General features: G+C 40.7%; 2 protein-coding genes across 2 annotated transcripts in view; both read right to left on the bottom strand.

Moving 5' to 3' along the window:
- The window catches only part of wdr45 (WD repeat domain 45), a 31,140-nt gene extending 20,026 nt beyond the window's left edge, over positions 1 to 11,114 (bottom strand). Inside the window, exons 1-5 of the mRNA XM_080418669.1 lie at positions 10,981 to 11,114; positions 9,812 to 9,911; positions 7,565 to 7,639; positions 3,491 to 3,595; positions 142 to 247 (exon numbers count right to left, since the gene is read on the bottom strand). Of these exons, the coding sequence (XP_080274795.1) occupies positions 142 to 247; positions 3,491 to 3,595; positions 7,565 to 7,639; positions 9,812 to 9,860 (335 nt within the window). The 5' untranslated portion in view covers positions 9,861 to 9,911; positions 10,981 to 11,114. The remainder of the gene's footprint in view (positions 1 to 141; positions 248 to 3,490; positions 3,596 to 7,564; positions 7,640 to 9,811; positions 9,912 to 10,980) is intronic.
- Positions 11,115 to 14,884: 3,770 nt separating this feature from the next.
- Positions 14,885 to 19,938, bottom strand: LOC308077691 (receptor-interacting serine/threonine-protein kinase 3-like). The gene is made up of 7 exons (XM_080418550.1): positions 19,771 to 19,938; positions 18,652 to 18,982; positions 18,292 to 18,431; positions 18,148 to 18,197; positions 17,885 to 18,040; positions 17,215 to 17,343; positions 14,885 to 15,513 (listed from the first exon to the last, which is right to left on the bottom strand). The coding sequence occupies exons 1-7, from the start codon at positions 19,917 to 19,919 to the stop codon at positions 14,960 to 14,962; spliced, it is 1,509 nt and encodes a 502-aa protein (XP_080274676.1). The 5' UTR covers positions 19,920 to 19,938; the 3' UTR covers positions 14,885 to 14,959.
- Positions 19,939 to 21,557: the final 1,619 nt, after the last annotated feature.

The raw sequence follows: 21,557 nt of genomic DNA, 5'->3' as shown, positions 1-21,557 counted from the left end.
CTTACGAGGACTAGTATATCTAATGTGTGTTTGTGAACGTGTTGAATGACCAGTAACCTTTGGGTTAAGAAGCGAGGATAGGTACAAAGGAAGCTTTCCACACAAGGCCTTATAAATAAATAAAGACAGACGATCACTTACTTGTCGTGCCTCATGCGGACGGCCAGGACAGACTTGGTGAAGGTGAACTCCAGCACCAGCTTGTCCTTGGGGTCCCGCGCCTCTCGAGCGTCGTCCCAGATCAGCACTGAAAGGAAACGCAGCAGAGCACCATGAGAAGGACAGCAGAGCACCATGAGAAGGACAGCAGAGCACCATGAGAAGGACAGCAGAGCACCATGAGAAGGACAGCAGAGCACCATGAGAAGGACAGGAGAGCACCATGAGAAGGACAGCAGAGCACCATGAGAAGGACAGCAGAGCACCATGAGAAGGACAGCAGAGCACCATGAGAAGGACAGGAGAGCACCATGAGAAGGACAGGAGAGCACCATGAGAAGGACAGCAGAGCACCATGAGAAGGACAGGAGAGCACCGGTTCACCTCCCCGGGTCCACCCATTGGGTCCACCCCGTTGTCTATGTGTCATTTTGGGACACGTTTCATGCATGTGTCCAGGAACGCATCCGTGTCATTTTAACATTTATTATGGTTATTAAAATTAGCAGATCTACAAGCTCATAGCACGGCACCGAGTGATTGAGTGATTGATTGATTGATTGATTGATTGAAGTACTTTATTTAGAAAGACATGGAAACAGTACATGGAAGTACAGTTAACACATGGGGTGCCAAAACCGTATATATATACGGTTTTGCAAAAGGTGCAAAAAGTTACCCGGAGTGCCAAAACCGTTTTAGTTTTTTTCCACACGGGAGGGGCTAGAGCAGCTCTGGGAGTACCCATTGTGATCCTGAGAAGGATAGGCCAGATGGATCACCGGGAAAAAAAAACATGGCTCCCCATCCGCTTCCTGTCTATTTCCTTCTCTAAAACGTCTGTATCTCCGAATCTGTTTCCGGTGGGGAAAACCGGTCATGCGCGATGCGCGATCCCCCCCCCCGTTGTAACTCGCGAGTGAAATGTTATCGTTCCAGGATGTAGCCAGGGTCATCGCGCTACATGAATGGATGCTTTTTTTTTACGTGGATTTGCTCGTCGTGGAGTCTAGAGCTTTAAACAGCAAAGCGCAGTCAATGGGGAGAATGCTGGCACCCACGGTAAGTTGTTATTAAAAAATCCAGGCACCCAATGTGCTAACATAAACGGTCCTCTAAACTGGCTTGTTTCAAATGAGATCCCACTCACTCACATCATGATGACATTTAAAGGTTCTATGACATTCATTTTCACTTTTTCTAGTTTTTTTTTTTGGGGGGGGGTTTTATGACCTCAATTACACCCAAAAAACCTGAACGTTGAACATTCAGTGGATTTTCTGTGGTCTGGGGTTTTCTGAATAATAAGTAATCTGAGCTTGGCCCTTGGAGAGTGAAGTCATAGGCCATTAATCCCACCCACTCTCCTCCTCGCCCCTCCCCTCCCCTATCCTTTCCTTTGGGGGGGAGGGGGGGGGGGGGCGGAGCAGAGGCGATGATTGACAGGCATAATCCCTCAACAGCAAATTTTCTGCGAAATGTTCAATTAAACCTTTTTATACACGTTTGAAGGACCATGACAAAGACTTTTAATGTGTTGTAAAACTGAATGTTATGAAACACATTCCACGCCAGAGTTTAATATCATAATGTACTCACCAGTGCCAGCGATTTATTGTTGTTTTTTTCACCTCGCCACAGACCTCGCTAAATACCTTAAGATCGCGCGTTCAACTGTTTGTAGACACACAGGGTAGCTGTGTGAGTGGCCCAGTCGTCGCAGTTTCTATTAAACAGCGTTCAGCGCGGAGAAAAACAACACCGGAGATAATGGCGGATTAGGGGAAGCTTTAGAGCGGCGGCGGATGGGAACGAAAATCTTCGATTGACATTCATTTCCGTTTCCGGTGTGCTACCATGAAATGTGTCACTGTGAGGGAGGCCTACAATGAAATGTGTCACTGTGAGAGAGGCCTACAATGAAATGTGTCACTGAGAGGGAGGCCTACAATGAAATGTGTCACTGTGAGGGAGGCCTACAATGAAATGTGTCACTGAGAGAAAAAAAAAGACCACTTCGCGTAGAACTACGCGCCTGGCACGCTGCGCTGTTATTTAGGTTTGCGTAGAACTACGCGATTGGCACGCAATGTGTTAAGAACACAGACAGATATACACTACTATGCAGAACGTCATACAATCAGCTTACAGCTTACAGTGCCGTGCTATGAGCTTGTAGATCTACTATTTCTTTGAAGAATCATGGAAAATGTGTGCAAATCTTTGAATATATATATATATATATATATATATATAAATACATGTTTTGAAGCGAACATTTTTAACTGCGATCTGTGCTTCTGGGGGGTCTCTGGAACAACATATTTTGAGATGGGGGTCCCGTGGCCAAATACATATCCTTTTGGGTGTCCTTCACATGAACAAGTTGGAGCACCACTGATATAGAAACATACTGTTAGGATTTAGAAAACGTTTTTATATGCATTTTGCCCGCGGACCCCCATCTCAAAATATGTTGTTCCAGGGACCCCCCCCCCCCCTCCAGAAGCAAAGTTAAAAATGAGCTTGTAGAGCTTGTGCTATGAGCTTGTAGATCTGCTATTTTTTTAATCCCGGAAAGCAGCTCATTGGAGCTTGTACTGTCGATGCTTTTGTGTGAGGCTGTAGGTGATGAAGAAGGATGTTCATTTACAGGAATAAAAAAAACACAAAGAGTTAAAATATGGAGATGAGAGTTTTCTGCCCTGACAGCAACCATATGCAAAGGTTAAAGGGACAGTTCACCAGGGGTCCTTGAGGGGGTTCCAGGGGGTCCCCAGCAAAATTAGTTAATATAGCATCAGAATCATTTTAACCACTTTAACCATGTTTTATACTGTGGCTTTTCAAAAATAGCAGATCTACAAGCTCATATGAGCTATGAGCTTGTAGATCTGCTATTTTCTGAAAAATCTTGAAAATGTGTGCAAATCTTCCTCTTTTTTAAGGAGAACATTTTTAACTCAAATCTTTGCTTCTGGGGGGTCCCTGGCACAACCTATTGTCAGATGGGGGTCCGCGGCCAAATACATGTCAATTTCAGGGTCCTTGACAAGAAGAAGTTTGAGAACCACTGTCCTACCGGAACCGCTGGTCATCAAATTATTGTCTTAGGAATGAGACAAAAAACTAGAACATATCTATGAATTAAAGTCTCCATGGGGTGACTAATAAATAGGGAGAAAAAATGTTTTTTGAACTATCCCTTTAATGTACAGTTACAAGGAGTTGGGACTCAATTATTATCCTAAAATAGAAAGAAAAGTAGGAGTAAGGAAACAGGAAATAGGAAACAGGAAGAAGGATTCCAGGTGAATAAAAAGAGACTCACTAGAAATGTCAGAGAATTTGGGGTTGACTCCTCCCCCTACCACAGCCAGGAGGTTGGAGCGATGCAGCATGGAGCACAGAGCTACACTGCCCACCTGTTCATGATCTACACACACACACACACACACACACACACACACACACACACACACACACACACACACACACACACACACACACACACACACACACACACACACACACACACACACACACACACACACACACACACACACACACACACACACACACACACACACACACACACACAGTGTTAATTTAATCCATGTGTAACTCTGCTAAATGATGGACACATGATCCGATTAGTAAAAGTTCAGAACCAAACATTGACCTTTATGGGTGTGAATGTGTATGTAATGTAATGTAATGTAATGTAATGTAATGTAATGTAATGTAATTACATTGTGATTTTTTTATAGCTGGAATGAAAACAGGTCTTTTCTGTTTTTTTTACATTTACTCAAGTACTGTACTTAAGAACATCTTAAGTAAAATTTTGAGGTACAAGCTCATAGCACGGCACTCGGTGCCGTGCTATGAGCTTGTAGATCTGCTACACCCCCCCCCCCCCCCCGAAGGACCACTGGGGTCCCCGGACCCCACTTTGAGAACCAATGGTCTAATGCATATCAAACTGGGGGTTTGATTGATTCACTGATTGAAAACTTTAACAGTTAAAAATTAACACCAATTTCATAAGGACCATTTGATCTCTCTTCCTCAATATGTGAATGTTTTTAATGTTAGGTCTTATCTTGATGTTTCTGTGTGTTTTATATGTTGTATTGTTGAATTGTAGAATGTAGGGGGGTGTGCCCATATATCATCCCGCGATATATCCTGATACGTTTTCGTGACGATATGCATCGTTTAGGCCAGTGGTTCTCAAACTTCTTCATGTCAAGGACCCCCAAATGTACACTTATTAGCCCGCAGACCCCCATTTGAAAAGATATGCCTCAGGGACCCCCATAAGAGAAGATTGTTACAGCTCTAGCGGTGATTCTCAACCATTTTAATTTCAAGGACCCCCAGTTTGACATGCATTAGGGCTACGGACCCCCATTGATATTCTATCTCTGGGACCCCAATTTATATCCTAAAATCAATGAGAATGTACAAATGGAACCAAATGGACCCTGACGGGTCCATTTGGTTCCATTTGTACACTCTCAGAGTTACAGACCCGTAAGGGTCCATTTGGTTCCATTTGCACCCTCTCCGAGTTACAGACCCGTAAGGGTCCATTTGGTTCCATTTGTACACTCTCAGAGTTACAGACCCGTAAGGGTCCATTTGGTTCCATTTGTACACTCTCAGAGTTACAGACCCGTAAGGGTCCATTTGGTTCCATTTGTACACTATCAGAGTTATACAGACCCGTTAGGGTCCATTTGGTTCCATGTGTACACTCTCAGAGTTACAGACCTGTAAGGGTCCATTTGGTTCCATTTGTACACTCTCAGAGTTACAGACCCGTAAGGGTCCATTTGGTTCCATTTGTACGCTCTCAGAGCTACAGACCCATAAGGGTCCATTTGGTTCCTAACTATCCATCATTTAGCTGGGGACCCCCTGTAACTCCCTCAAGGACCCCTGGGGGTCCCCGGACAACACTTTGAGAACCAATGGTTAAGGCGTTTAAAACACTTTTTTTTACTTCATTTTTTTTGTGCAATAATAATAATAATGCAAAAACAGAAGAATTTTCCCCCATATAGACTAAAAAAGACTAAATAAAAACTAAATAAAGACTAAATAAAAACTAAATAAAAACTAAATAAAAACTAAATAAAAACTAAATAAAGACTAAATAAAAACTAAATACAAACTAAATACAAACTAAATAAAAACTAAATAAAGACTAAATAAAAACTAAATAAAGACTAAATAAAAACTAAATAAAGACTAAATAAAAACTAAGCCACGATGACTAAAACTAAGACTAAATATATTGACAACACATAAAAACTAGACTAAAATGTTAGTGGAGAAGATCTCCAGTAGAACTAAAAGACAAGTCATTTTATGCTTGGTTGCGCTCGGGTGCTGCGTGTGCTCTGAAAATAGCAGATCTACAAGCTCACAACGCGTCGCAGCGCGGCGGGTTGTGAGCTTGTAGATCTGCTATTTTCAGCGTGCAACCAAGTGTAAAATCATCCATTATGACGCCATCAAGGCACCGCCAACATACATTATAGTCGACTAAATCAACTGTAGTTTTAGTCGACTAAAATCTTATGATATTTAGTCGACTAAAACTAGACAAAAAATGTAACTTTTCAGATGACTGAAAAATTACTAAAACTAAATGGAATTTTATTCAAAAGACTATATGACTAAAACTACATCAAAATTTGCTGACAAAATCAACACAATCACGCATGAATCACGCATGCCTCATGGGGGGGGGGGAGGGGTGAAGCCGTTTCAATGCATTCCCTATGGAAGTCACATGGTTTTGATGCGCTGACTTGACGCAGGGGGAGGAGCATAGATATTAGAAACCTAGATACCTCATTGGCCTCTGCAGTTCATTGGGGCGACTTGTATCGCAATACACGGCGGCTCTTCCGTCTTCCGCAGGGAACCTGTCACTCAAAGTGACTACTGGCCAATCACAGCGCTCACAGTGCGTTGACTACTGGCCAATCACAGTGCGTCTTTTCCGGGACTTGTCAGTGCAATGGTTCTCAACCAGTGGTCCGGGAACCACCAGTGGTCCTTGAGGGGGTTCCAGGTGGTACCCAGCTAAATGATGGAGAGTTGATAACCAAATGGACCCTTATAGATCTTTAAATCTTGAGTATAACATTTCACACTGTCAAGAGTCAAATTGTTAAACATCTGCATTACTTACTATACAGGTACACAATTAGAGAACGTAAACAATTGTTATTTTGACAACACCTTATCGAACGATAACATATTCTACGTTTTGGGTGTGAGAGGCTAAAGCTTATCAAACGGTGTTCCGTGACTCAAATGCTGAATAAATAATGGACCTTGATATGAAAAAGGACCATGTCTCTTATTTGAATTTCACAAATAGAGTGTGGAGTTTGCCAAGTTCCAACTAACTAGATGCTGCGCACAGCTGCTGCCTCTTAAAGGGTTAAAAGCTGGGTTACAAAATGACCCGCCCCCACCTGCCTCTGATTGGCCTACCGAACTTCCGCGTCTGTGACGCACACGGCAGCCCTGCGGAAGCAGGAAGCGCGCACGAGATACACACGCTTCAGAGCCGAATGAGGCGTCTACCTTTATATGTCTATGGGGAGGAGGACTCCATGAAGTCATGTGACAAGTCAGAGCTTCAAAACCATGTGACTTCCAACGGCTTCACCTTCCCATGAAGCATGCGTCACGTGTTTTAACTGTGTGTGTACGAGCAGTGGTGGAAAGTAACTGCATACATCTACTTAAGTACTGTACTTAAGTGCAATTTTGAGGTATTTGTACTTGACTTGAGTATTTCCAATTTCCAATACTTTTACTCCGCTACATCTCAGAGGCAAATATTGTACTTTTACTCCACAACAATTATTAGTAAACTTTAGTTGCTAGTTACTTTGCAGATATAAATGATTACATTATAAAACATACATTAACCACTTTAGTCCTATTTTATACCTAGGCTATTTGAAAATAGCAGATCTACAAGCTCACAACGTTGTGAGCTTGTAGATCGGCTATTTTCAAACATTGTAGTACTTTTACTTTTGATACTTTAAGTACATTTTGATACCAATACTTTTGTACTTTTTTTACTCAAGTAAATTTTTAATTCGGTACTTTTACTTGTAACGGAGTACCTCCACATTGCAGTATTGATACTTTTACTTAAGTAAAACATTTGAGTACTTTTTCCACCACTGTATACGAGGCTGTACAGTTGTTTATGCTAAGAGGATAACACACACACACACACACACACACACACACACACACACACACACAAAAGCCCCTGAGGGTCCATTGCGGTCCTGTGTGTTCAATTCATCAAGGGTATTTAAAATGGGGTAAAAAGGTTGATAAAAGTACTTGAGCTCACCCAGGTGACCCTTCTCCATCAGAGGCTCTACGTTGTAGATCCTGACCCCGGTCTCCATGGCACAACAGAAACAGCCTGCAGGATGGACACAGAGTTAACCCTTTAACACATTCCACGCCAGAGTTTAATATCATAATGTACTCACCACTGCCAGCCATTTATTGTTGTTTTTTTCACGTCGCCACAGACCTCGCTAAATATGATCGCGCGTTAAACTGTTTGTAGACACACAGGGTAGCTGTGTGAGTGGCCCAGAGAAGAAATTTTCAATCGGCGACATTCCATTTTGCAGTAGTGGCCGTTTCTATTAAACAGCGTTCAGCGCGGAGAAAAACAACACCGAGATAATGGCGGATTAGCGGAAGCTTTAGAGCGGCGGCGGATGGGAACGAAAATCTTCGATTGACATTCTATTTCCGTTTCTGGTGTGCTACCATGAAATGTGTCACTGCGAGAGAAAGAAAAAAAAAAGACCACTTCGCGTAGATCTACGCCACTGGCACGCAATGTGTTAAAGGAGCATTTCACCCCTGGAAGAACTTACAGTCACTCAATGTTAATAATATTTGTAGTAGATAACAGTAGCAAAATTTGAAATTTGCACCCTATGGCCAGAAAAATATAGAAGTCTGTGTGTTTGACTGGGCTTTGACCGGACTGCTGCATTACTACAATGACCATAATGCTTTGGGGCACTGCCGCTGATTGAACTACACCTGTAGTCACCTGCAGTCATGTAGTCAGGAAATAAGGTGAGATGAAGAGACTATGAGTCAAATGACTCATAGAGTCTGAGGATATGGATACAAATCTAAAAATACAGATAAAACACAAAAAACACACCAGGGTCATGTTTATGGTTCTAATAATACTTTTTTTTTGCTCAAATCTAAAAAATGACACAGATGCGTTCCAGGTCTTTTAATTAACCTGAGTTCCTCTGGTAGGCTGTTCCAGAGCCTGGGGGCCTTTATAGCAAAGGGCCCGATCTCCTTTAGTCACCAAACTAGCCTTATGAGTCTCCAGTAGACCCTGACTAGATGATCTGAGGGTGCGCACTGGCACTTAGGGGTCTACCATATCACACTTAGGGGTCTACCATATCACACTTAGGAGTCTACCATATCACACTTAGGGGTCTACCATATCACACTTAGGGGTCTACCATATCACACTTAGGGGTCTACCATATCACACTTAGGAGTCTACCATATCACACTTAGGGGTCTACCATATCACACTTAGGGGTCAACCATATCACACTTAGGGGTCTACCATATCACACTTAGGGGTCTACCATATCACACTTAGGGGTCTACCATATCACACTTAGGGGTCTACCATATCACACTTAGGGGTCTACCATATCACACTTAGGGGTCTACCATATCACACTTAGGGGTCTACCATATCACACTTAGGGGTCTACCATATCACACTTAGGGGTCTACCATATCACACTTAGGGGTCTACCATATCACACAAATAGCTAGGAGCTAGACCAGGAGTGATGCAACTTTGATGATGTAGAGGGCCACTATATTTACACACTCACTCCAGAGGAACACATTGTATATACAGTGTCTCCGTATTTTAACTTTTTCGCCATTCTATGTCACACAAAAGTAGCCGATCTACAAGCTCAAAAGCGACGTGTTTTGAGCTTGTAGATCTGCTACTTTTGCTACTTTTGAATTGGAATCCTGAAAAGTTACATTTTAATTTCAAATGCATTTAGTTATACTTATGTTAACTTTATGAACTTAAATACAAATACATTGGACATAAAAAAGACAATAGAATTAAGAATTGTAATACTAGTCATTAGGCTACTAATATAGACTGAAGTAATTAAAGCGGGTCATGTTTGGAATCATAACAGCTGAAATCAATAATATATCAGTATTCTGATATTAACCTGTGGGGCCCATTAAGTGAAGGTGGGGGCCGCATGTGGCCCCCGGGCCGCCAGTTGCCCATGTATGAGCTAGACCATTAATTAGTGGAGTAGAAGTAAAAGTACAGAAAACTGGATATACTTAGCCTGGTTCCAGACGAATCTGCCTTTGCAAAATTGCATCGCACTTAGCAGTGTGTCGTGTGATATTGTCTGGCCACACGAGGCTAGGATATACTCAAGTTAAGTAAAAAAAAAAATACCTCAACATGTTTACTTAAGTACAGTACTTGAGTAAATGTACTTAGTTACTTTACACCACTGTTTATAACATGTCTTCCATATCTTACTCTGGTCCTGGTTGAACTGCAGACTGTTGACTCCTCTCTGCTGAGCCATGTCTGGGACTGTTGTCAGATCTAACTAAGGTAGACGGACCTTCACAGGTACCTGTGGGCAGTGGGAAAGGTACTCAAATGTTTTACTTAAGTAAAAGTATCAATACTGCAATGTAGAAATACTCTGCTACGACTAGTAAAAAGTCCGGAATTCAAAATTTACTTGAGTAAAAAGTACAGATATTGGCATCAATGTACTTAAAGTACCGAAAGTAAAAGTACTCGTTATGCAGAATGTCCCATTTCACAAGAGTTCAAATGTATTAAAATGTATGAAAATAGCAGATCTACAAGCTCACAATGCCTCGCATTGTGAGCTTGTAGATTGGCTATTTTCAAATAGCCAAAATCCTATAGGGCTGAAGTGGTTAATGTATGTTTTGTAATAATAATCTAAATCTACAAAGTAACTAAAGTTTTCAAATAATAGTAGTGGAGTAAAAGTACAATATTTGCCTATGAGATGTAGTGGAGTATAAGTCTAAAGTAAAAGTACTGGAAATTGGAAATACTCCAGTAAAGTAAAACAAAATACCTCAAAATTGTACTGAAGTACAGTACTTGAGTAAATGTACTTAGTTACTTTACACCATTGGTTGTTTTCGACCAAAAACGACACGTTCCTTTGTTTTTAACGTGTGACGTTAGTCAGCGTTGCCTAAACCTCGCCTATTTACCACATCCGGTCTACAGCCCGCCTACTGTATCCGGTCATTTCCACGCACACAATACATAGACACATTACATATCCGTTCTGCGCCGGATGTGCAACCCTAAAGCCAAACTGACCCCCCCCCCCCCAGTCTTATCGAGAACCAACCTAGCTTTTTAGCTAATGCTACATACAGAAGCTCAGACTGGGATCAAGTTGCTTTGCAAGTGGCTGATCCGGTCTGCGTCTGAAACCAGATACGGAAACGTTTCTCTAATGTATGTGTGCGGTGCGGAATGACCGGATACAGTAGGCGGGCTCTAAAGCGGATCACACGTGTTGATTGACAATAGGAACCAGGCTTCCCACGGGTCCTGCGGATAAAGCCTGCTTAAAGCGACGCTAAACAAAAAGCTTAGATCTACACACAACATGCAGATAGAAATGACTAGAGATCTAAAGGACTTACCATGCAGGTTAATACTTGTAGCTCTATCCAAGGTTTCACAGAGTAAACAGACCAGAGAGAACAAAGGCATCAGATCTGTGTTTGACTTGTTTGTGTTGTTGTAAGAGATATGACGTCACCGCCCATGTGTTTCCGGTGGGCGGGGCTCTTCCTCAAATTGTGCAATAAAAGAAACAGCTGCTGTGGTGTAAAGTAACTAAGTACATTTACTCAAGTACTGTACTTGAGTACAATATTGAGGTATTTTCTTACTTTAGTGGAGTATTTGCAATTTTCAATACTTTTCACTTCTCAGAGGCAAATATTGTACTTTTATTCCATTACAATGATTTGAAAACTTTATATACTAGTTACTTTGTGGATTTTGATTATTATTACAAAACATACATTAGCTTGTAGATCTGCTATTTTGTATACATTTTATACATTTGAAAACTTGTGAAATGGGACATTCTGCATGTTTACTTTACTTTTGGTAATTTAAGTACATTTTGATGCCAATACGTTTGTACTTTTACTCGAGTAAAGATAGAGAGAGAGAGAGAGAGAGAGAGAGAGAGAGAGCGAGAGAGAAGGGGGAGGAGAGAGAGAGAGAGAGAGAGAGAGAGAGAGAGAGAGAGAGAGAGAGAGAGAGAGCAAAGTTTGTTGTTTACCCAGGGTGTTGGACTAAGTTAACACTTATTTACAGCCAGGCCCTGCATGGAAGCCTTGCTCAAGGGCTATTCAGCGGTGATTCATGATTGATGTGATGAATTGGGGAATCGAACTAGGGACCTTCCGGTATCAAGGCCGCCCCTCTAACCACTAGGCCACCGCTGCCACTAAGAGAGAGGGGGAGAGAGGGGGAGGGAGGGAGGGAGAGAGAGAGAGAGGGGGGAGGGAGGGAGGGAGAGAGAGAGAGAGAGGGGGGGGGGAGGGAGGGAGGGAGAGAGAGAGAGAAAGGTGGGCGGAGTTAAACCATCAACCCCTCCCATTATGGGCAGGGTCGAACTAGCTACTGTTTTAAGTCCCCCTCCCGCAACCGTTTCAAGGAACCCCCCCCCCCCCCCCCCCATGAATACAAACGTTTAATTAAATAAGTTTGAAGAGGCTTAATGGTGATTATTTAGTGAATTATGGATAATTTGTTTGTTTTGTTTTGAAGTGTTATAACATTGTATCATTTAATCTCACAATAATATATTTGTTTTAAGTTAAATAAAGACAAAAACAAAAACCCACTCTATATTAATTATATTCACATTTATACATTTCAGAACAAAAGCCGCAGGTCTGACATAATAATAATAGGTTTAAGTAATGTAGCAATTTCCCTGTGCTGTGGGAAAGGAATAATAATATGGACATGATGTAACATTAATATACATGTGGTCATATTATATATTAGTCTAGCAGAATATATAATATGGACATGATGTAACATTAATATACATGTGGTCATATTATATATTAGTCTAGCAGAATATATAATATGGACATGATGTAACATTAATATACATGTGGTCATATTATATATTAGTCTAGCAGAATATATAATATGGACATGATGTAACATTAATATACATGTGGTCATATTATTAGTCCAGCAGAATATATAATATGGACATGTATTATTGGTCCAAAATATTGTCTATTTACATCAGTGGTGGAAAGTAACTAAGTACATTTACTAAAGTACTGTACTTAACTTAAGTACAATTTTGAGGTATTTGTACTTTACTGGAGTATTTCCGATTGCCAATACTTTTACTTCTACTCCACTATCTCGGAGGCAAATATTGTACTTTTACTCCACTACAATTATTTGAAAACTATAGTTACTAGTTACTTTTCAGATATAAATTATGATATTATGAAACATACATTAACCACTTTAGCTTTATTTTATAGCTCGGCTATTTGAAAATAGCAGTTCTACAAGCTCACAACGCGTCGCATCGCGACGCGTTGTGAGCTTTTAGATCTGCTATTTTCAAATATTTTAGTACTTTTGGTACTTTAAGTACATTTTGATGCCAATACTTTTGTACTTTTACTGAAGTAAAGAATTTGAGTACTTTTTCCACCCCTGATTTACATTTATTCATGAAACCTGCTGACCAACTGACCAGACATGTTTTATAGGGGGTTATCCCTGGAACAACATATTTAGATATGGGGGTCCGCGGCCAAATACATATCATTTTGGGAGGTCCTTGACATGGAAAAGTTTTAGAACCACTGATACAAAATCTCATACAAGCTCGTAGCGCGGCACCGAGTGCCGCGCGACGAGCTTGTAGATCTGCTATTTTTGAATAGCCAAAGTATAAGATAATGGATTGCTTATAGCTGAAAATCACAGATTAGGAGGAGGAACTGATGGATGCAGCATCACCTTAATGTTCTTCTGGGGTTTTAACTGTAATCTCTACTACAGATTACAGTTAAACCCCCCCCCCCCACACACACACACACACACACACATGATTTTTTGGGGGTCCTCAGACCCCAGATGACAATTTAAGGACTTTTGAGACCTTTTTAATAACTCGAAAAAAGAAAAGAACAATACCAGTACTGCATCAAAAGCAATCAACAAACTATAGGCCTACTATAAAAAACGGTTAAAACAATGGCCAATCTGTCAAATAATAAGAAAGAGCCGATCTACAAGCCCACAACGTCTCGCAACGCCAGGAGTTGCGAGCTTGTAGATCTGCTATTTTCCCAATATTGATCTGTGGAACCGAGTCAAACTAAATGTAATGCCTCAACTCTTACATTCCAAGTGCATGTCAGGGTGGAGCCCCCCACCGTGGGGGGGCCCCAGTTCACATATGGTTATTTTGGGGGGTCCCCAGTTCAAATATGGTTATTTTGGGGGTCCCCAGTTCATATATGGTTATTTTGGGGGGTCCCCAGTTCACATATGGTTATTTTGGGGGTCCCAGGCTGAAAAGGTTGAGAACCACTGCTCTAACTTATGTTGTGGTGTAACCCTACACACAAGTTTAGACATTAACCCATTAAAACCAGGAACACATCTGTGTAACCACTGTAACCATTAGTTTATACTCTGGATATTCAAAAATAGCAGATCTACAAGCTCATAGCGCGGCACTGAGCTTGCAGATCTGCTATTTTTTTTTAAACGTGAACATTTGAGCAAATCTTTGGATATATATTTTTTTTAAATGAATATTTGTAACTCAAATCTTTGCTTCTGGTGGTCCCTGGAACAACATATTTTGAGATGGGGGTCTGCGGCCAAATACATATCATTTTGGGGGTCCTTGACATGAAAAAAGTTTGAGAACCACTGATATTATATTATTATAGAAACACAGGATTTAGAAGAAGGAATCCTCCAGAAGCAAAGATTTGAGTTACAAATGTTCTCTTAAAAAAATGACATTATTATTCAAAGGTTTTGCAAAAATGTTAATGATAAAAGGTGCCGCACTATGAGCTTGTAGATCTGCTATTTTTGAATAGACAAAGTATAAAATAATGGCAAAGATGCCATTATGAAGTTATTATTATGAACTTTATGCAAGAAGGGATTGATTGATTGTTTAAATACTTTATTAGAGAAAAAGTAAACAGCACAGAAGTACAGTAACACAAAGAATCATCATTTGATCAGTAATTCACATCAGCTGATCAGTAGGTTATAGACAGATTGATTTAGATAAAACATTTGATCAGGTATTAAATTGTAACATAATATAAGTATAGAGCAAACATTAAAACACACTGGGTCTCATTCACCAAGATTATCGTCCCTGACCACCAATACATTACAATTAAAAACTTAAACTAAATCAGAACAAAGGAGGGAGAGAGCGAAAGAGAGAGAGAGAGAGAGTTTTGTATTCATGTATAAACTAGCTATATAAAGAGTTTTGGTGTAGAGGAAAAAAGGGGCAGAGCCCTGAGGAACCCCGGTCAGCTAATAGAATAGAGGGTTTAAGAGGTTATACATTACGTCTCATGTTTACCAGATCTCACACACTTCTGCAGTAGCTTCATAAGCAAATATCCCTGCATAGAGAGGTCCTCTGAAGAAGGAGGTTGTTTCTCTATGAATGAGCGACATCTTGTCGGCTCCGTCTAAATGATAGAAACAGAGACAACCTTCTGTCTGGTTTACAAAAACACCGACCCTGTTCCTCCCTGTGGAGAGACGAGGTACTGACACTGCAGTACGAATGTTGTTGTGATAGAACCCGTAGCGTTCAGCACCAACAGAACCACTGCACCATAACGCCCAGGACATGCCAGACCGTGAAAAGGCTGATAGCCCCGCCTCCTTTCTGTTGATGTGTTTATAACTGACTGCTATATCAACACCCACTCCACTCCATTCAACTTCAAAGTAACAAGGATCAGACAGACTCTCTCTACTCAACACATTAGGGTAACGGGTAAATCTCTGTGGATGATCAGCATACGGTTGGTCTTGTCCTGTCCAAGTCGCCTTCCTGTAGTTTTCTGACAGGATGAGGCTCTTATTCACTGTGTTTGGGTCCCATGACAGAGGAGAGGAATCTGAGAGAAAAAACACGTGATAAAATACACAACTTATTAACCCATTCAAGACCGGGGAACGCATCTGTGTCATATTGAAGATTTCTTTGGGCTATTCAAAAATAGCAGATCTACAAGCTCGCATTGCGGCACCGAGTGCCGCAATGCGAGCTTGTAGATCTGCTATTTATTTATTTTTAAATCATGAAAATGCTGATCTACAAGCTGTCAACAACGCGACGCGTCGTGAGCTTGTAGATCTGCTATTTTCAGCGAAGAGATTTGGTGTAGAGAGGGAGAAGGAGCAGAGGAACCAGCTATAGTATATACTATAGAGGGTTCCAGTGGTGGGAAAAGTACTCAAATTCTTTACTTAAGTAAAAGTATCAATACTGCAATATAGAAATACTCTGTTACAAGTAAAAGTCCAGAATTCAAAATGTACTTGAGTAAAAGTACAAAAGTATTGGCATCAAAATGTATTTAAAGCACCAAAAGTAAAAGTAAAAGTAAAATAGCAGATCAACAATATTTATAATTCTTTTACTCAAATCTTTGCTTCTGGGGGGTCCCTGGAACAACACATTTTCAGATGGGGGTCCGTGGCTAAATACATATCATTTTGGGGGTCCTTGACATGAAAAAGTGTGAGAACCACTGATATTATAGCAACATACGTTTTTTCAACCCAAAAAAACCTGTTAGTATTTAGAAAACATTTGTAGAATCCCACAGAAGAAAAGATTTGAGTTAAAAAAGTTAAAAATAAAAATATATTCAAAGATTTGCACACATTTTCACGATCTTTCTAAAATAGCAGATCTACAAGCTCATAGCACGGCACTCGGTGCCGCGCTATGAGCTTGTAGATCTGCTATTTTTAATAGCCATAGAAATCTACAATATGACAAAGATGCGTGTCATATTGTGTTCATGACACATTAAAACTAATAAATGATTTAAAACATTTTCATACAACTCGTCATGTGTGTTTTCAGTGGTTTTACGATAGAGGGCGCTGTTCTGCAGTCTGTGAATGATCACCAGGATCAAACAGGAAGAGGACACCCAGAGATCACGTGATACATTTGTTCCGCCCCTGCCATATATTATGGCCCCTGCAGGCAGTGTTGCCAGATCGTGCGAGAGAAGTAAGCAACCAGATCTATGAAAACAAGCCCATACCAAGCGACTAAGTCACATGAGCACTCCAACCCAATCAGTGGTGGAAAAAGTACTCAAATGTTTTACTCAGGTAAAAGTATCAATACTGCAATGTAGAAGTACGCGATGCGATGCGTTGTGAGCTTGTAGATCTGCTATTTTCAAATAGCCTAGGTATAAAATAGGGCTAAAGTGGTTAATGTATGTTTTATAATATAATAATTTATATCAGCAAAGTAACTAGTAACTAAAGTTTTCAAATAATTGTAGCGGAGTAAAAGTACAATATTTGCCTCTGAGATGTAGTGGAGTAGAAGTAAAAGTATAGACAATTGGAAATACTCCAGTAAAGTAAAAGTACCTCAAAATTGTACTTAAGTATACAGTACTTGAGTAAATGTACTTTACACCACTGAACCCAATCTATAAACATTGGCTATTTGAAAAGAGAAATGTTTACATTAATGAATTATATATGCGCGCATGCCGTGAGTGTGGGAAGGAGGGAATAATTATAGTATACTCTCTAGAACACACCACTGATCAACATGGACTCACGTTTTAAGAAGTCCTCTCGGTTTCTGCTCCCTGGAGGAGGAACTGGAGGAGGAGGCATCATGTCACGGACGGCAGCATCGATCCCCTCCTCATGTGTTGAAAAAACACGACTGGTCACTTCAACGCATTCTGAAATGAAAACCACCATTTAATGCTCAAAGCAAAAACTAATTTGATCAATAACCATCATTTATTACATGAAACTAAGGTACAATGTATGGTCTATATTTTACATCTATTACATAAATGATATGTATCAAATACTGTATGTCTAAAGTATAATTTGGAATTAGCTGTAAATAGATTTTAGATACAGATTGGCCACTATAATACATTTCTCCCATATGCTGTTCAAAATTAAGCTTTTGTGAAAGTTCAACAAGGAAGACATTTCTACTGTTTCATTGTTTTTACTGGGGATCAACACCCTGTTCATATTGAAGAGCATGAAGCTAAGCACAACGCTAAAAGCAATAATAGGCTGTGTCTGAGATTATGACTGACTATTCAGTTTGACTTTTCGTTGTTTGCCGAAGTATAAGGTTTAATTATTGATAATTATGAATATACTGATATTCTTTGAGTTCTATATTTTTGCCATGTTTTGTATACATATTTAACAACTTGAAATAAGTAATATAAACCATATGAAATACAACGGTAGATTTACCTCCAAAGGAAGGCCTATTTTTGGGCTCAGGGTCCCAGCATCTCTTCATGAGGTCGACCAGGTCTTCTAATCCAGCTGCCTTCTGAACGTCTATTTTGTGAAGAGCGGGTCTGTCTCCCTTCTGAATCCTGAAGGCCACAAAGGAATGGTCCACCTCTAAAGTAAAGGAAACATATTTGTGTGAGTCTGTGTGTGTGCGTGTGCGTGTGCGTGTGCGTGTGCGTGTGCGTGTGTGTGTGTGTGTGTGTGAGTGAACAATTTACCTGGATAGGGACTCTCTCCAGTAAGAATGGTCCAGAGAAGTATACCGTAGCTTTATAAAAAGGGGGAAAGCGTTAGAAAAAGGTTTTCACACAATAAAATGTATTTGATGACTCTGTATCAACAGCATTCCATCTAGAGTTCACCTGTAAACATCGTAGGAGCGAACACGGCGGTATTTATCTCCAAAAGCCTCAGGGGGGGTGTAGGCTAGGGTGCCTCCTTGTGTTTCACGGTTGGTCGACAAAACACTGTTGGACACCGTAGACAATCCAAAATCTGCTATCTATTGAAAGAAAAAGTATAAAAGAGTATTTTAGACATTTATGTTTTTATCTAAGCAGCGCAAGACCACCAGATTTATGAACAGCTTCCACCAGACTAGCATCAGACTGTTGAATAACCATGTGTATGTATATCTTGATCTTTTTATGTTCTCTTTGACATGCTTTTCTAATGTTTGACCCCCCCCCCCCCATACTAGGTGAAATGCATGGATACTGTACCTTGGCATTGAAGTTGGCATCCAGTAGTATATTGGCTGGTTTCAGGTCCATATGCACGAGGTCTCTCTTAATGTGGAGGTAGTCCATGGCCTGGGCCACCTGGAGGGCCAGACGGAAAGCCAGGGGCCACGGTGGAGGTTTAGACAGGGTTTGCAGAAAGGACAGCAGGGAGCCTCCCGCCATCAGCTCCATTACTATACCATGTCTCTTTTTAGAGCCCAGGCCAGGGGGACGGCCTTGGTACATCCCATAGACCCTGGGTACATACTGGTGGTCGGCAGCTACCATGTATTCAGCCTCTCGACACAGGGCAGCATACAATTTCCCAGAGCTGTATGGGGTCAGTTATAGGAGGAGAAAGACAGCAATTAGAACCCAATTATGTGAGGACTGAAGATTATAAGTGATTAATGTAAATCAACCTAATTCTCAGTTGCTGATCAAATTCCCTTCATAATGCTTATCTCCGCCAGGCCAGAACATCTTTTTGCCTCTACAAATCTACACATTTGGTCCAAACCTCACAAAAATCCACATTCAATCTGTAGTCATGTGATCAAAATGTATCAGTTAGATTTGTCAGATTCTATTCCAATTGGCTACGAGTGTTGTTGTTGTTTTAAGTTTGTAGGATGGGCCCGCTTTGAACAAAATGCCATGAATCATGAACACAGCGTCCAATTTGACCCAACTTTGAATGACCCATTGAGGGGCATCTAAACAACACAGAGCCAAAAGCTATTTCAACTACACCCATAAGAGGCGCCACACATTGAATAAATGTCACTGTTTCTTGCCAACATGTCAGTCATGTGACAATGCCGTAAATTTATTACAAAAAACGCCATGAAAGTCATGAACGCAACATCCAATCGTCCCCAAATTGGAATCCCATGTTGAGGGGCCTCTATAGAGTACGCCTTCAAACCACTTGAACTTCTACCCATAGGGGGCGCTACAAATGTTAACAGTTGCACCGTCTGTTGTACAATCTATTTCCTCCCCGCATTTCTTGACGCCTGCACCCTACAACTGACACAGCCATGGGAGGTCAACCTGGCCTGGTGGAGATATATGCTCTAAAAAGCCCACTTTTATTTATACGTTTAATTGTCATACCCATCATCACCATCAAGCAGCTTAATGACCACTTCGATGCCCAAGTCCTTGTGTGTGGCCTTATAGACCAGTCCAAAGCCCCCTGAACACAGGTATTCCCAGTCCTCCAGGTGTTCATCACCAAATGTCTCTCCGCCACGCTCTGCCATCTGTCACCATGAAAGGTTCAAATCTAGAGGGAAATAATTATAGGAAAATGTGTGAGACAATTTTGCATTCTAGCCACAGCACTTTTGGTTTGCCCACAGTTAGTTTAACTTGGCTTGGGCCTTGTCTCCTTGACTGAGAATAAACCCAAAATGGACTTTATTTGGATCAAAGTTTCAAAAGATGAATACAGTTATTAGCTTCTATACTTATGAGGACAAAAAGCATCACAGAATATTAAGCATGCAAGACTTTAATGTATGGAGCCTCAAGTTGCGCACATTTGAACTCATTCATGAAGGTGAGTATTATGATGAGAGATGATCGCATTAAGCAAGGAATAATGTATGGGGAGGTGGTCATTATTGAAAGACCGACAGGGTGATTATCCACCGACGCAGAGCGGAGGCTTTAAATTTCAATAATGACCACCCCATACATTATCCCGCTTATTACACGGCTACTTAATAAATCAATTATTACATTGACCCACAAGTAACAACAAAACAAAGTATTTCCTTGCTTACAGCAATGAAAGTATTCCATAAGTACTGGGCTGTGAGGACAAGTTCGCCTTGGAAAACAAATGACAGTACTCCATAAGGTAACCGGAAGACTCGCCCCAAAACGCCCGGGCCAAAACCGGCAGTATTATAGGGAAATTGGGAGGTATATAGAATCTGTTACTGCATCGTCTATTTCTTTCAAAAACATTCTTGAGAGCAACGTTTAGTTGTAAATGACATTGTTTGTTTGTTTACATGGCTGTCATGTTGGATAAAGCATAAAACCAAGCAGCGCAGGTTGACATGAGCAGGTGTTCTGAGTCTCTGATTACACAGTGGTCCGTTATTGAGCTCATCGGTCATTATCAAGAAATAATGACCGATGATTGACCAATCAGAATCAAGCATTCAACCAAGCCGTGTAATACGATCTAATATTAAAGTGTAGCCTACTTTAGAGAACGCCACGAAATTACAGCATTCATTCATTAGCCTAATCATGATCTGAATGGAGTGGAGTCCATTAGTTTTTCAAGGACCCACATAACTCTGAGAGTGTGCAAATGGAACCAAATGGACCCGTAGGGGTCCATTTGGTTCCATTTGCACACTCTCAGAGTTACAGACCTGTAAGGGTCCATTTGGTTCCATTTGCACACTCTCAGAGTTACAGACCTGTAAGGGTCCATTTGGTTCCATTTGTACACTCTCAGAGTTACAGACCTGTAAGGGTCCATTTGGTTACATTTGTACACTCTGAGTTACAGACCTGTAAGGGTCCATTTGGAACCCCCTCAAGAACGACCCACTTTGAGTTCGACTACAATACATTTAAGGCTATAGAGCTCTGTAAGTGTTTCCAGTAATATTATTGTCAGCTCATTTTCTATGTCCATGGGGAAGAAAAAATAATTTTGACAAAAATGTCCTCCACAAGCCAGCCTGGCGATGAGTCTGATGTACACAATGTACTGTAGTGCAGTTATATTTATTGTCAAATGAAACACCATTTATCACCTTCTGAAAATCAAGTTAATTTTGGGGAGGAAAAAAAACGTTTGTCTTTTCTTTTCTTTTTCTCTCTCCCATTCATTTCACTTCATTTCATGAAGTTTTCTTTTAAATACAACCAAA

This window comes from Gymnoscopelus braueri, assembly GCF_963280865.1.
Source record: "Gymnoscopelus braueri genome assembly, chromosome: 22".
NCBI classification, from domain to species: domain Eukaryota; kingdom Metazoa; phylum Chordata; class Actinopteri; order Myctophiformes; family Myctophidae; genus Gymnoscopelus; species Gymnoscopelus braueri.
Note: the sequence above shows the minus strand (reverse complement) of the source record. Positions and strands in the feature narration are given on the sequence as shown.

Excerpts from the sequence above, each read along its gene's own strand:
- LOC308077691 (XM_080418550.1), bottom strand. The coding sequence starts at position 19,919 with ATGGCAGAGCGTGGCGGAGAGACATTTGGTGATGAACACCTGGAGGAC. Across the intron at positions 18,432-18,651 it reads ATGCCAACTTCAATGCCAAG|ATAGCAGATTTTGGATTGTC; the intron begins GTACAGTATCCA and ends TTCTTTCAATAG. Across the intron at positions 18,198-18,291 it reads CGCTCCTACGATGTTTACAG|CTACGGTATACTTCTCTGGA; the intron begins GTGAACTCTAGA and ends CTTTTTATAAAG.